Source organism: Drosophila kikkawai, chromosome 3L (assembly GCF_030179895.1).
Source record: "Drosophila kikkawai strain 14028-0561.14 chromosome 3L, DkikHiC1v2, whole genome shotgun sequence".
NCBI lineage: Eukaryota > Metazoa > Arthropoda > Insecta > Diptera > Drosophilidae > Drosophila > Drosophila kikkawai.
This window is the reverse complement of record NC_091730.1, coordinates 13,848,600-13,860,017: the sequence shown is the minus strand read 5'-3', so window position 1 is coordinate 13,860,017 and position 11,418 is coordinate 13,848,600. Positions and strand designations below refer to the sequence as shown.

Below are 11,418 nucleotides of genomic sequence, written 5' to 3'. Positions count from 1 at the left end.
GATCTTGGAGTAAGCGAAGACTCAAACCAGATGTGACCATATTGTACATTTTTTGGCTAAAATGTTGCTTAAATGCACCTGGGCACACTGAATCTGACTTTGCATCAGTGATGCTCATCTATCTATTTTGTCCCAATAAAGAAATATAGCTAGATGGGCATCACTGCTATTACGCCTGATATATTGCCTCCCAATATTGCAAAATAGCTACATGAGCATCACTGATGCAAAGTCTGATTTTATAGCCTCCCAATATTGCAATATAGCCAGATGAGCATCACTGCCATTAAGCCCGATTTTATAGCCTCCCAATATTGCAATATAGCTAGATGAGCATCACTGATGCAGATGAGCATCACTGATGCAGATGAGCATCACTGATGCAGATGAGCATCACTGATGCAGATGAGCATCACTGATGGAAGTGAGCATCACTGATGGAAGTGAGCATCACTGATGGAAGTGAGCATCACTGATGGAAGTGAGCATCACTGATGGAAGTGAGCATCACTGATGCAGATGAGCATCACTGATGGAAGTGAGCATCACTGATGGAAGTGAGCATCACTGATGGAAGTGAGCATCACTGATGGAAGTGAGCATCACTGATGGAAGTGAGCATCACTGATGGAAGTGAGCATCACTGATGGAAGTGAGCATCACTGAAGGAATTGAGCATCACTGATGGAAGTGAGCATCACTGATGGAGATGAGCATCACTGATGCAAGTGAGCAAATTTTTTCATTCGATTTGGCCGCTTTCCAAACTGGGGTAACATGCGAACAGAAAGCAGCAGCAAGCAACTGAAAACTGGTATAAACTGTTATAAAAACATTTGGGCAAAAATAATAATTGGTATAAACTGTTATATTTCATTTTATGCATTTATACCTATTTGTTGCCGACAACAACAGCTTATGGCAACAACAACCTTTTTACAACAACATCCCTACAGCAGCCAATCCAAATTTCCGAACATTTCCATGCAAATTGCCCGTTTCCCAAATTGGGGTAACAGGCGAACAGAAATCAGCAGCAAGCAACTGAAAACTGGTATAAACTGTTATAAAAAGTCCAAGTTTCAAACCATTTCGGAGCCGGCGGAAGTAAGCGGAGACTCAAACCTTTTGAATCCAAATTTAGGAGTTATTTTACAACTGCACCTGGGCACACTGAAACTGATCGTCGTTAAATTCAAATTTGACAGTTAAATTCAAATTCAAATTTGGCAGTTAAAATATTTAAAAAATTTTTTTAAATTCTAAAAAAATTTTAAAAATCTAAAAAAATAAGTTAAAATATTAGAAAAAAATTTTAAATCTAATTTGAGACATGAGCTTCTGGTATTTTATCAGAATTTTGGTATAAATTTTATGAAAATCGGACGACTATATCTTATAGCTGCCATAGGAACGATAGGGAAAGTAATAGACAAAATTATAACTTCGTTGTTTTTCAACGTATTTTCATTTACTTTAAGACATGAGCTTATTTCAGAATTTTGGTAACAATATTATGAAAATCGGACAACTATATCATATAGCAGCCATAGAAGCGATCCGTAGATGTAGAGAAAATGTAAAGCTGGGAATGTATAACTGTAACTTTCAAACTGTAAACATAATAAGTATAGGTAAAATGTTATGAAACTCTGCTTAGTGTCTGTTTTCGGCATTATAATTTATGATATAAATATGAAAACCAATCTGCAAGGGTATACAAACTTCGGCGTGCCGAAGTTAGCTTCCTTTCTTGTTTAATATAAAAAATCCGATTTTATAATACAAAATAATATTTTTCTAAGTCAAGGAATCATTTCCAACCCCATAAACCACATATATTCTTGATCAGCATTAACATGCGAATCTTTCTAGACATGTCCGGAAGAAATCGATTTTTTGCCATTTTTGCGAAATTTGATAAGGGGTTACATCATTAAAATGAGCAAAGATTACCAAAAATTTTGATTTCTTAAAATTTTAAATTTGGTATGCAGTTTTTTTAAACTAATAAAAACTAACACAAAACTGCTTTCCGGATCGAAATTAATGCATTTTTGGCTTAGTTATGATATATTTTAATTGTTACCTGCAAGGGTATACAAACTTTGGCTGGCCAAAGTTAGCTTTCTTTCTTGTTTAAGATTAAATAGGTGTTGCTAAATAAGTGTCCCAAACGGATCTCAATAATAATCATAAAAATATGAATGCTTTTTTGGTAACGATATTTTATTTTTCTTACATTTCAAGCCTAACTAGGGTTTAAAATTAGTTGAGAAAATATTTTCTATATCTATGTAAAAAGTACTCTTACTATACTAATAGCCAGCAATATATATATATATCAATTTCTGTGAAACATTTCGTATACTCTAGGATACATATATATATGAATGTGTATATTTGTGTGACATCCTTATTCTAGTGTGGGGAGGTTCTGGAACCTACAAAAATATATGCATGAATCTCTCAACCTTACAATAATTAAGGTAATTCTTTTGCTACATGCTAAATTCATAAAATTCATACAATATGGGCCGCAATTTCAAATAAACTAATGCCTTAAAATATTTTTTTGTAATGATAAATGGTAATGCAATGAAAAAGTTATAGTAAATCCTAAATTGTGACAGTTTAAGAAAAATCTTTCGATATATACACTTTGAATAAAATTCGTGCAAAGACTAAATAATTTGAAATAAAAGATATATAACATACCAGTGTAACCGATATGCTGGTATCTATATTTGCATGCCCGTACGACGCACTGACGAATTCTGTGGACTAGATTCGTTTGTTGGTATATCATAAGAAACTGGAGCAGGCTACAACTAATTGATTCAGTCAGTCAATGACACGATCAATGCTCTAGAGAACCGATTCCCGCCATCAAAACTTTCCTACTTTAGCCCCACACTCTTACCTACTTATGTATATTACAGCTCGCATAAATTCTTGTTTAATTCGTCACAGAAATCCTATTCTCGACAGCTCTAGAGCAACCAGAAGACACGGCGCTAGGAGGACTTATTGCTAATACAGCTATTCACATTGTTGTTGTTGTTGTACAAGTAGGGTATGAGGTTGGGCTCTATCTCGAGCTGCTGCCTGAGTATCGAGCTCATCACGAATTCCGTGGACACAATGTGACACTTTGGGTTGCCATGTCGCGTTAGATCCGCGCACAGATGCATATCCGTGGGGCAGGTCACTATGATGTAGGAGTCGGGCGATTGGACATGGGCCTCGGCAACAGCAGCACCGGTCCGTCGCTTTGGCTCCACCTTGCCGCCGGATGATTCAATCATCCGTATTATTTCGTCGCGGGCAGGGAACACATCCGGCGTCACATAGAAGTACTTGCCGGCAAACAACGTGGAACGTGTGGGGGCGCACAGGACGGTGTTCAAATTGAATTGCAGATTCTCGTCGACCGGTATGTGCTGGATGCGATACGGTTCGGTTGGTACAAATTTACCAGCCTTGGCGCTCTCTACAATCCAGCTGGACTTGAGCACAAAGTCCACATGGCAGCAGGCCTGGATAAGCTTGCAAGTGCGACTCTCGCGTGTCATCACCAGATGCGTGGCATCTGCTGGGCTATCTACAACGATACCGCCCAAAATTCTGCAAAGAAAAGAAAGAAATTCAAGGATTAATTTATAAACTCGGAACTTGATTCATAATGTTGATAATATTCGAATTTTTTTTTATGTGTACTTACAGCACTGCCTTTTTGAGGGCTTCGGCTTCGGCAACCTGGGAAAAGATAACCTTGGGAGGCTTGGTATTCGTGGGATACTCGAGGCAAACAATTTGCTCTGGCAGCTGCTCCTGCTGGAAGGCATTCATCTTCTGGCGCTTCAACTTGTGCTCGTTGCCAAAGGGATCGGACAGGTGGCGCTTGACGCGCTCGTGCGCCTCCTGGGTAAGGTTTATGGGTGCTTTCCAAGCAGCTTTTGAAAAAAACAAAAAAAAAGGAAATTAGTTTCAAGAGAGCACTGTAAACACAATTAAACTTACTTAACAGATGCGCCACCAGGTTGCATTCGATGCGGAAGGGAGCAATTAAGTTATATTGCTGGTACTTGGGATTATCGTACTGGGACAGGCCGCTCAAATTACCGATGCAGACATCGCTGAGCCAGAGGGCGTTCACCATCGGTATGCTCCACTCCTTGGCCGCGTTGAACTTGTTGCCCTCGAGCTGCTTGCACACAATCACCGTGTTCACCTTGGACAGGTACGAGGTGTATATGGCGCCACATTCCTCGGCCATCTGCTGCAGCCTCACCTGCTCCTCGCCCTCGAATCCCTCCGAGGTGATAATGTACCTTTCCAAGGGCTTGCGGTAGCCAAACTGACTGGGAAAGGGCAGGTGAAGCGGCTGCCATGGCGGCATCAGCTGACGCTTGAGACAGATATCGCTCAGCCAGTAGGCGGTAACGCAGCGCTTGGCATCCCGCAGGGCCTGCATCACCACCCCATGCCGCTGGGTGCGACAGATGACGTGCGTCACCCGGGGACAGTAAACCCGTTCGATGTCACCACCAAACTGGCGAATTGTGTCCAGCCATATGGGCAGCTCATCGCCATCCGTTTCATCGTACTCCACGATGTAAAAGGTGCAGCCCACGAGAAAGAGATCGGCGGGCAGCTTCAGGTTGGGATTGTGGCCGTAAAACTGCGGCATCGGTATCGGTGGCTGTCCGGGGCGGGCCTGCATATATCCATGAGGTGGCCGTTGCTGCACTGGCACACCCACACCTACCCCAACGGCCATCTGTTGTTGTTGCGGGGACTGCGGCGGAGCCACTACGATCTGCTGCTGCACCAGATGCTGCTGCGGTATCTGCTGCTGCTGCTGTTGCGGCACAGCAATCACTCGCCGCATTTGCTGCTGTTGCAGCATTTGTTGTTGTTGCTGCTGCTGCTGCTGTTGTTGCTGCAGCATTAGCAACTCCTGCTGCGTGCGAGGGGGTCCGGACACCCCAACGGCTGCTGCATTATGCTGCTGACCCATCATCCTGAGAGCACCGGCTGCCGATGGCGGCTCCACATGCTGCTGCTGGACAACCATCTGTTGCTGTTGCTGCTGCTGTTGCAGTAGCAGTTGTTGTTGTTGCTGCGGTGTAGCTCCGGTCACCACCTGCTGAACAATCTGTTGCTGTTGCTGCTGGCCATCAGGCAGTTGAATTAGTTGCTGCTGAGGCGTCTGCACTCCATTGTTGCCCAAGCGATTGCTCAGCATGTTGGCCAAGGCAGTCTTGGTTTTCAGGTTCATTTGCTGCGGGGTTTGTTGGGGCTGTCCATCGGGAGCTGGGTGAGTGAGAGAAGAGGTAAGGGTTATAAAGGAAATACTTTGACCTGTGTATATATATATATGTAGGATATTATATAGGATTTTTGGATACAAAACAATTCTAGAAAAAATGTACTGACTTGTTGAAGTCATGACCAAAGTTTGTGTCATTATGTTGGCACCGCCTGTGACAGGACCCGGCATTGCGCCCGGAGTGGTGGGTGTTCCCGGCGTTGAAGGCTGTTGGACAATTGTCTGCTGCTCTATCAGCTGTCCGTTGGGTCCAGTGATGAGCTGCACTGTTTGCTTGCCCAGCTGCTGCTGCGGCACCTGTTGCTGCTGGATGGGTATTTGCTGGACGCGCAGTTGTTGCCGCTGCAGAAGCATTTGTTGATTGGGATCGTTGATGGGATTGAAGGCCTGTTGCTGCTGCTGTGGCGACTGTTGCTGTTGCTGTGTCGGCTGTCCCACTCCCACTCCCGGTTGCTGCTGCTGTATCGGGCTGAGACCAGGAGTGCCGCCGGCTCGGACGACCACCTGTCGCTTGCCCTGTTGCTGCAGCCAGAGCATCTGCTGCTGCTGCGTCAATCCCGGTGGCATTTGGCTCTGGACAATAATATGGCCCGGCGGCACAACAGGACCCCCTGCCGGCCGTGTTGCAACTATGCTGCCCGGTGCTCCAGGTCGCGGCTGGTAAGCAACCTGCTGGCGCAGCATCACTCGCGGCTTGTTCTGCTGATTCAACTTGGTAATGTACTCGGCTCTCTTGTGCGCATCCAAGGACATGAAGTGCGCGTGCGTCTTCTCATCCAAAACTATTTTCTGTTGCTGCGGTGGCTGCTGCAATATCAGTTGCTGCTGCTGCTGTGGCACCTGCTGAGGTTGTTGCTGTTGCTGTTGGACTGGCGGTGGCAACACGATCTGCTGCTGCTGTTGCTGGGGAGCTTGTGGTTGCTGCTGCTGACCGGGCCACGAGGTCTGCGGTCGCAAGCCGCGCGGCATAAACTGTTGCGGTTGCTGCGGCTGCTGCTGAGGCGTTGTAGGTAGCGGCGATTGCATTCCCACACTGCTGGTGGGAGTTCCCGGAGTGGTGGGCGCTATCTGACTTGATGCCGGACTTTGCGGGGACCAATGCTGCGGCATTTGCTGATGATGTTGGGGCGATTGTTGCTGCAACAGCAGCTGCTGCTGCTGCTGTTGCGGGGGAGGTGTGCGTTGAGGCAATTGTTGCTGCGTTATCAACACTTGCTGCATGATTTGTTGCTGGGGGTCGATTGGTAACTTCTGTTGGAGAATCTGTTGAGGCTGCTGCTGCTGGGGAGTTTGCTGCTGCTGTATAAGTATTTGTTGTTGTTGTTGCTGCTGCTGCTGTTGCTGCTTTTGCAGCAGTTGCTGTTGCTGCAGATATTGCAAGCGCTGTGGGTCGCTCAGAATCTGTTGATTGACAACAATTTGCTGCGGCTGCTGCTGCATTTGCATACGCTGCTGCTGCTGCTGTGGCATAATCTGCTGCTGCTGCAACATTTGCTGTTGTTGTTGCTGCTGCTGCTGCACTAGTTGCTGTTGCTGCTGCTGCTGCTGTTGTTGGGAAATGTTAGTCTGATTCACAACATAAACGTTCTGACTCTGGGGATTTTGAGCCAATATCTGCTGCTGTTGGGCCAAGCTGAGCTGATTGAAGTGCTGTTGACTAATTATAAAGGTTTTCCCCTGCGGTTGCATCGACTGCGGTGCCTGCTGCTGCTGTGCCTGCTGGACTCCAAGGACTTGTTGCTGCTGCTGCTGTTGTTGTTGTTGTATTGGCTGTTGTTGCAATGCCTGTAAGTAATAAAAATTCAAATAAAATCAAATAATCTTGTTATGCATTTGATTTCTTATATATCACCAAAAAACCAAGAATAGGATTTGAGTTTTCTTAACCTCCTGGAAATTTGCTTAAATATTAAATTAAAATTTTTAACATACCTGCTGTGGTTGTTGTTGCTGCTGTTGTTGTGGAAACTGTCCGATAATCTGTTGATGTTGTTGTTGTGGAATCTGTTGCTGTGGTCGCTGAATTGTTTGCTGAATAATCCGCACTTGGCCACCACCTCCCAAAGCGATTTGCTGCTGTTGAGTGAATTGCACTTGTTGCTGTTGCTGCGGTTGTTGCTGCTGTTGTTGTTGCTGTTGTTGTTGTTGTTGTTGGGGATGTTGCTGCCCCTGAGGAAGTTGCTGTTGTTGTGGCTGTTGCTGTTGTTGAACATGCAACATTTGCTGCTGCTTCTGTTGAAGACTTTGGATTATCTGTTGTCCTTGGGCCGTTGATGTGTTTATTACATGTCGCTGGGTGATAACTTGTTGCTGCTGCTGCTGCTGAGCCTGTCCAGGCTGAGGTTGTTGCTGTACCAGCACTTGTTGTTGCTGCTGCTGGGCCAAAACTTGTTGTATTTGCTAAAAGTAGACATAGAAAGGTATTCATGAAAATAATCTAGTTGACTAGTTCAAAAGGTTAAATTGGTGAGATAGTTTCTAAAAAAAAGAGTGTTTCTTAGATTAAAGCGCTCTGCTGAAAAGTGTAAAAGTCGGTTAACACTATTTAATTAATTATTGTCTTAAATAAATTATATTATTAATTATGCTCACCTAAGAGGTTTTTATACTTACTTGAGGATTTGGTGGCTGCTGCTGCTGTTGTATTGTTGGTGTAGTTGGCTGTTGCTGCAACGGCGACTGTCGCGGAGATGGAGTTTGTTGTTGCTGGGGCTGCTGTTGTTGCTGCTGCTGCTGCTGTTGCTGCGGAGCCATTTGCTGTTGCTGCTGCTGCTGCAACTGCTGTTGCTGCTTCAATTGTTGTTGCCGCATTATCAGCGAATCTTGGTTGCTGCTCAATGCAGAACGGCTGAGCACCTGGGCCACCTGAACGGGATCCGTGGGATCAATGGGCTTTTGCTGGGAGAAGGACTGCTGCTGCTGTTGCGGTTGCCCAGCCACCTGATGGTGATGCAGCTTGGTTTGTTGCATGGGCGGCGTCTGTGGAATCTGCGGCGACTGTGGTGCAGATATTTGCTGCGGACTTTGCTGCTGCTGCTGGGCCAATTGTTGTTGCTGCTGCAATTGCATACGCTGCTGCTGATGGACGGGCTGCTGAAAGGGTTGCATTTGCTGCTGCTGCTGCGGTGACATCATCGCCGGCGGTTGCTGTTGCTGCGGGGACATATGCTGCTGCTGCTGGCGATTCTGCTGGATTTGCTGTTGCTGCTGCACCTGCTGCTGGCGCAAATGTTGCTGGGCACTTTGCGGCGACGGAGGTGGCGGCGGCGTCATTTGCGGAGCCGGAGATTGCAACTGCCGTGGTGATTGCGGCGGCAACATGTTTGGATGATGCTGCTGCTGAAGCGATGGGGATGGCGTACTGGGTGGCATTACGGGCGACCGGTTTTGCACCATCCGTGGCGATTGCTGAAGGCTTTGCTGCACCTGCTGCTGTTGCTGTTGTTGGAGATTTTGCTGCTGCTGTTGGATTTGCATTTGCAATTGTTGTTGCTGCTGCAAGATCTGTTGCTGTTGCTGTTGATTTTGCCTTTGTTGCTGCTGCTGCTGCGGCGTCAATGCCTGTCCGCTCTGGATAATCTGTTGCAGTTGCATTTGGCTTTGATTTAATAACTGTTGCTGCCGCATCAAGTGCTGGTGTATAATTTGCGGCGAAACTGGCACAGATTGTTGCTGTTGCTGGACTATCTGTTGTTGCTGTACAATTTGATGTTGCTGCTGCTGTTGTTGTTGCTGCACAATCTGCTGTTGGTGCTGCTGCTGCGGAGATTGAATCGGCTGCGGCGTTGTTGACTGTGGAGTTCGGGGCGTTTGTCGCCCCGTTGGAGTGGTAGGCAGTCTGGGCGACTGTTGTTGCTGCTGCTGCTGCTGCGAATCTTGCTGTATAAGTTGTTGCTGTTGTTGTTGCTGCTGCTGCTGTTGCTGAATCATTTGAATTTGCTGCTGTTGAACCTGTTGTTGCTGTGCATTCTTCAGCTGTCTTTGTTGCTGTAGAATGTTCTTGATCTGTTGCTGGTTCTGCTGCGGCTGCTGCAGGTTGGCGGGTATGATTTTCTGTTGTTGTATAATTAGTTGCTGTTGCTGCTGAGGATGTGGTGATGGCGGAGCCTGTGCTTGAGGACCGCCTTGTTGCAGCAACTGTTGCTGTTGCTGTGGCTGCGGCTGAGGTCGCACAAAGACCACTTGCTGCTGCTGTTGCTGGGCACTGGGCAAAGGCAACTGTTGTTGCTGTATTTGCTCGGCCGAAGCCTGAAGCTGCGACTTGATGCTAGCGATGCTCTTGGCAGCTGCACTGTCCTCGCCAAAGCCCAGGATGTCTGATAGGGCCGACGAAGAAGGAGCAGGGATCTGCTGCTGCTGTTGTTGTTGTTGTGCCGCCTGCTGCTGTTGCTGCTGCTGGAGGATTTGCTGCTGCTGCTGTTGTTGCAGTTGCTGCTGATGCTGTTGTTGTAATTGTTGCTGCTGGAATTGCTGCTGCATTTGTTGCTGTGATGCTGCCTGCTGCTTCTGCGTCCGCTGCTTTTCGATGGGCTTCAGCAGCCTAGGATGATATGGCTCCGTGGGCAGGCAACTCCTGGACTTCAGGCAGTCCGTCACCCAATCCGGCGTCACTATGATAATGGCATTCTTGGGCAGCGCCAGCGCCTTGTTGTAGATGCCACCGTTAGCCGCCCCGCATACCAGATGCGTGTTTGTGGCCCCAAAGCTGTGCGTGACAACGGCGCCGTGGTAGGTGAGCATGGCGTAGAGGCGCCTGCGATCCCCCGCCACAACATTTGTAATGGCCACACGGATGCCGCGCATGAGTCGTAGCTGATTGGGACTCGGATCGAAGGCCCGTGTCGAGGCCATCCGGCCCAGCTTGGCGCTGTGGACGATCCATTGCTCCGTCACGGGTATCGCGCTATACAGATCCAAGTTCATGGACAGCTCCTCCTCCGAATAGTTGGTGGCACATATCAGATGTGTAATTGTGTCTGACAGGAACAGTTTCGATTGGGCGCCGCCGCTCTTAAGGAAACGTTCGATCTAAAAAAGGGAAGGTTTATTAGATTTTAAATGTTGTTTTATTGCCGGTTCCTAGAAGCCATAAACAGCTGATCGTGTGCTATACACTTGAAGCCGTAGGGCTTATAGCAACTCGCATTGTGCCTTCGTGCCCGAAACACCCTGTGCTATATAAGGTGTTGTGGTCTGCGGCAACATTATTGGCGCGCATTGCTCCGGGGCACCCTGTGTCCGCTCTCACACAAACACAGCCGCACGCACAAACACAGCCAAACACGCACGCACGCACGGAGCACAATGCAAGTACAGGCAACAGCGGGAAATCTCTTTACCTCTTCATCCAGGTTGCCGAGCACAAAATAAATCACATCCTCGAAAAGTTTGTCGCTTATCTTGAGGTTCTCCATGGCTCCGCCCTGAGATACTGCAGTTCCGCTTCTCCTGCGGCCTTAATTTCACTTTTGCTTTTGTTATTGCTGCTTCTGCGACCGCCGCTTGGTGGACATCTACATTTCACCTTGTTTTCGACCGGTTGGCGGGGATCTGAGTTGCACGCGAGGGCCTACGAACAGCGGCCGGCACGGTGCTAGTTGCGAAATGCACTTAAATTGCAACTAGAAATGATAAAATTACATTTAAACTCCGGTTTTCCTCTTAACTAGCAATGGCGAACAGTGTGCCCTAACCGGAGAAAAATAAAGAAAACACTCTCAGAAGACTATCGAAAAATAGAGATGGGAAAAGTATATCAATATATCGATATTTTTGTTAATTTATATATCGAATAAGGGGTATTTTTTAAAATGATATATATATAATGTTTATGTTTATATTTTCTAAAAATATTTAAAAAATATCTTGTATACAACATTTTTTTTTAGAAAAATTGATAAATATCTTCTCGATGATATACAACTTTTAGGAAATATTATATCATATTATTTTGATTTACAGCTTTGGCAGTTGCATAATTATACAGAGTTCACCCAAGAAGTAGGAATTACTTAGCGCCTAATTAGTTATTTTGTATTCAAACAAAAAAAACTACTGAACTTAATTTCTGTAATTTCAAATTG

At 46.3% G+C, this 11,418-nt stretch overlaps 1 protein-coding gene across 2 annotated transcripts; it reads right to left on the bottom strand.

The window, feature by feature from the left end:
- Positions 1 to 2,244: 2,244 nt before the first annotated feature.
- Ptip (PAX transcription activation domain interacting protein) lies at positions 2,245 to 11,018 on the bottom strand. 2 transcript variants are annotated; one of them, XM_070285272.1, is made up of 8 exons: positions 10,675 to 11,018; positions 7,949 to 10,363; positions 7,268 to 7,735; positions 7,070 to 7,120; positions 5,443 to 6,487; positions 4,024 to 5,319; positions 3,725 to 3,956; positions 2,245 to 3,627 (listed from the first exon to the last, which is right to left on the bottom strand). In XM_070285272.1, the coding sequence occupies exons 1-8, from the start codon at positions 10,747 to 10,749 to the stop codon at positions 3,018 to 3,020; spliced, it is 6,192 nt and encodes a 2,063-aa protein (XP_070141373.1). In that variant the 5' UTR covers positions 10,750 to 11,018; the 3' UTR covers positions 2,245 to 3,017. The 2 variants fall into 2 exon arrangements, with proteins under 2 accessions (XP_070141373.1, XP_070141372.1); XM_070285271.1 differs by having other exon boundaries at positions 5,443 to 7,120.
- Between the last annotated feature and the right edge of the window lie 400 nt (positions 11,019 to 11,418).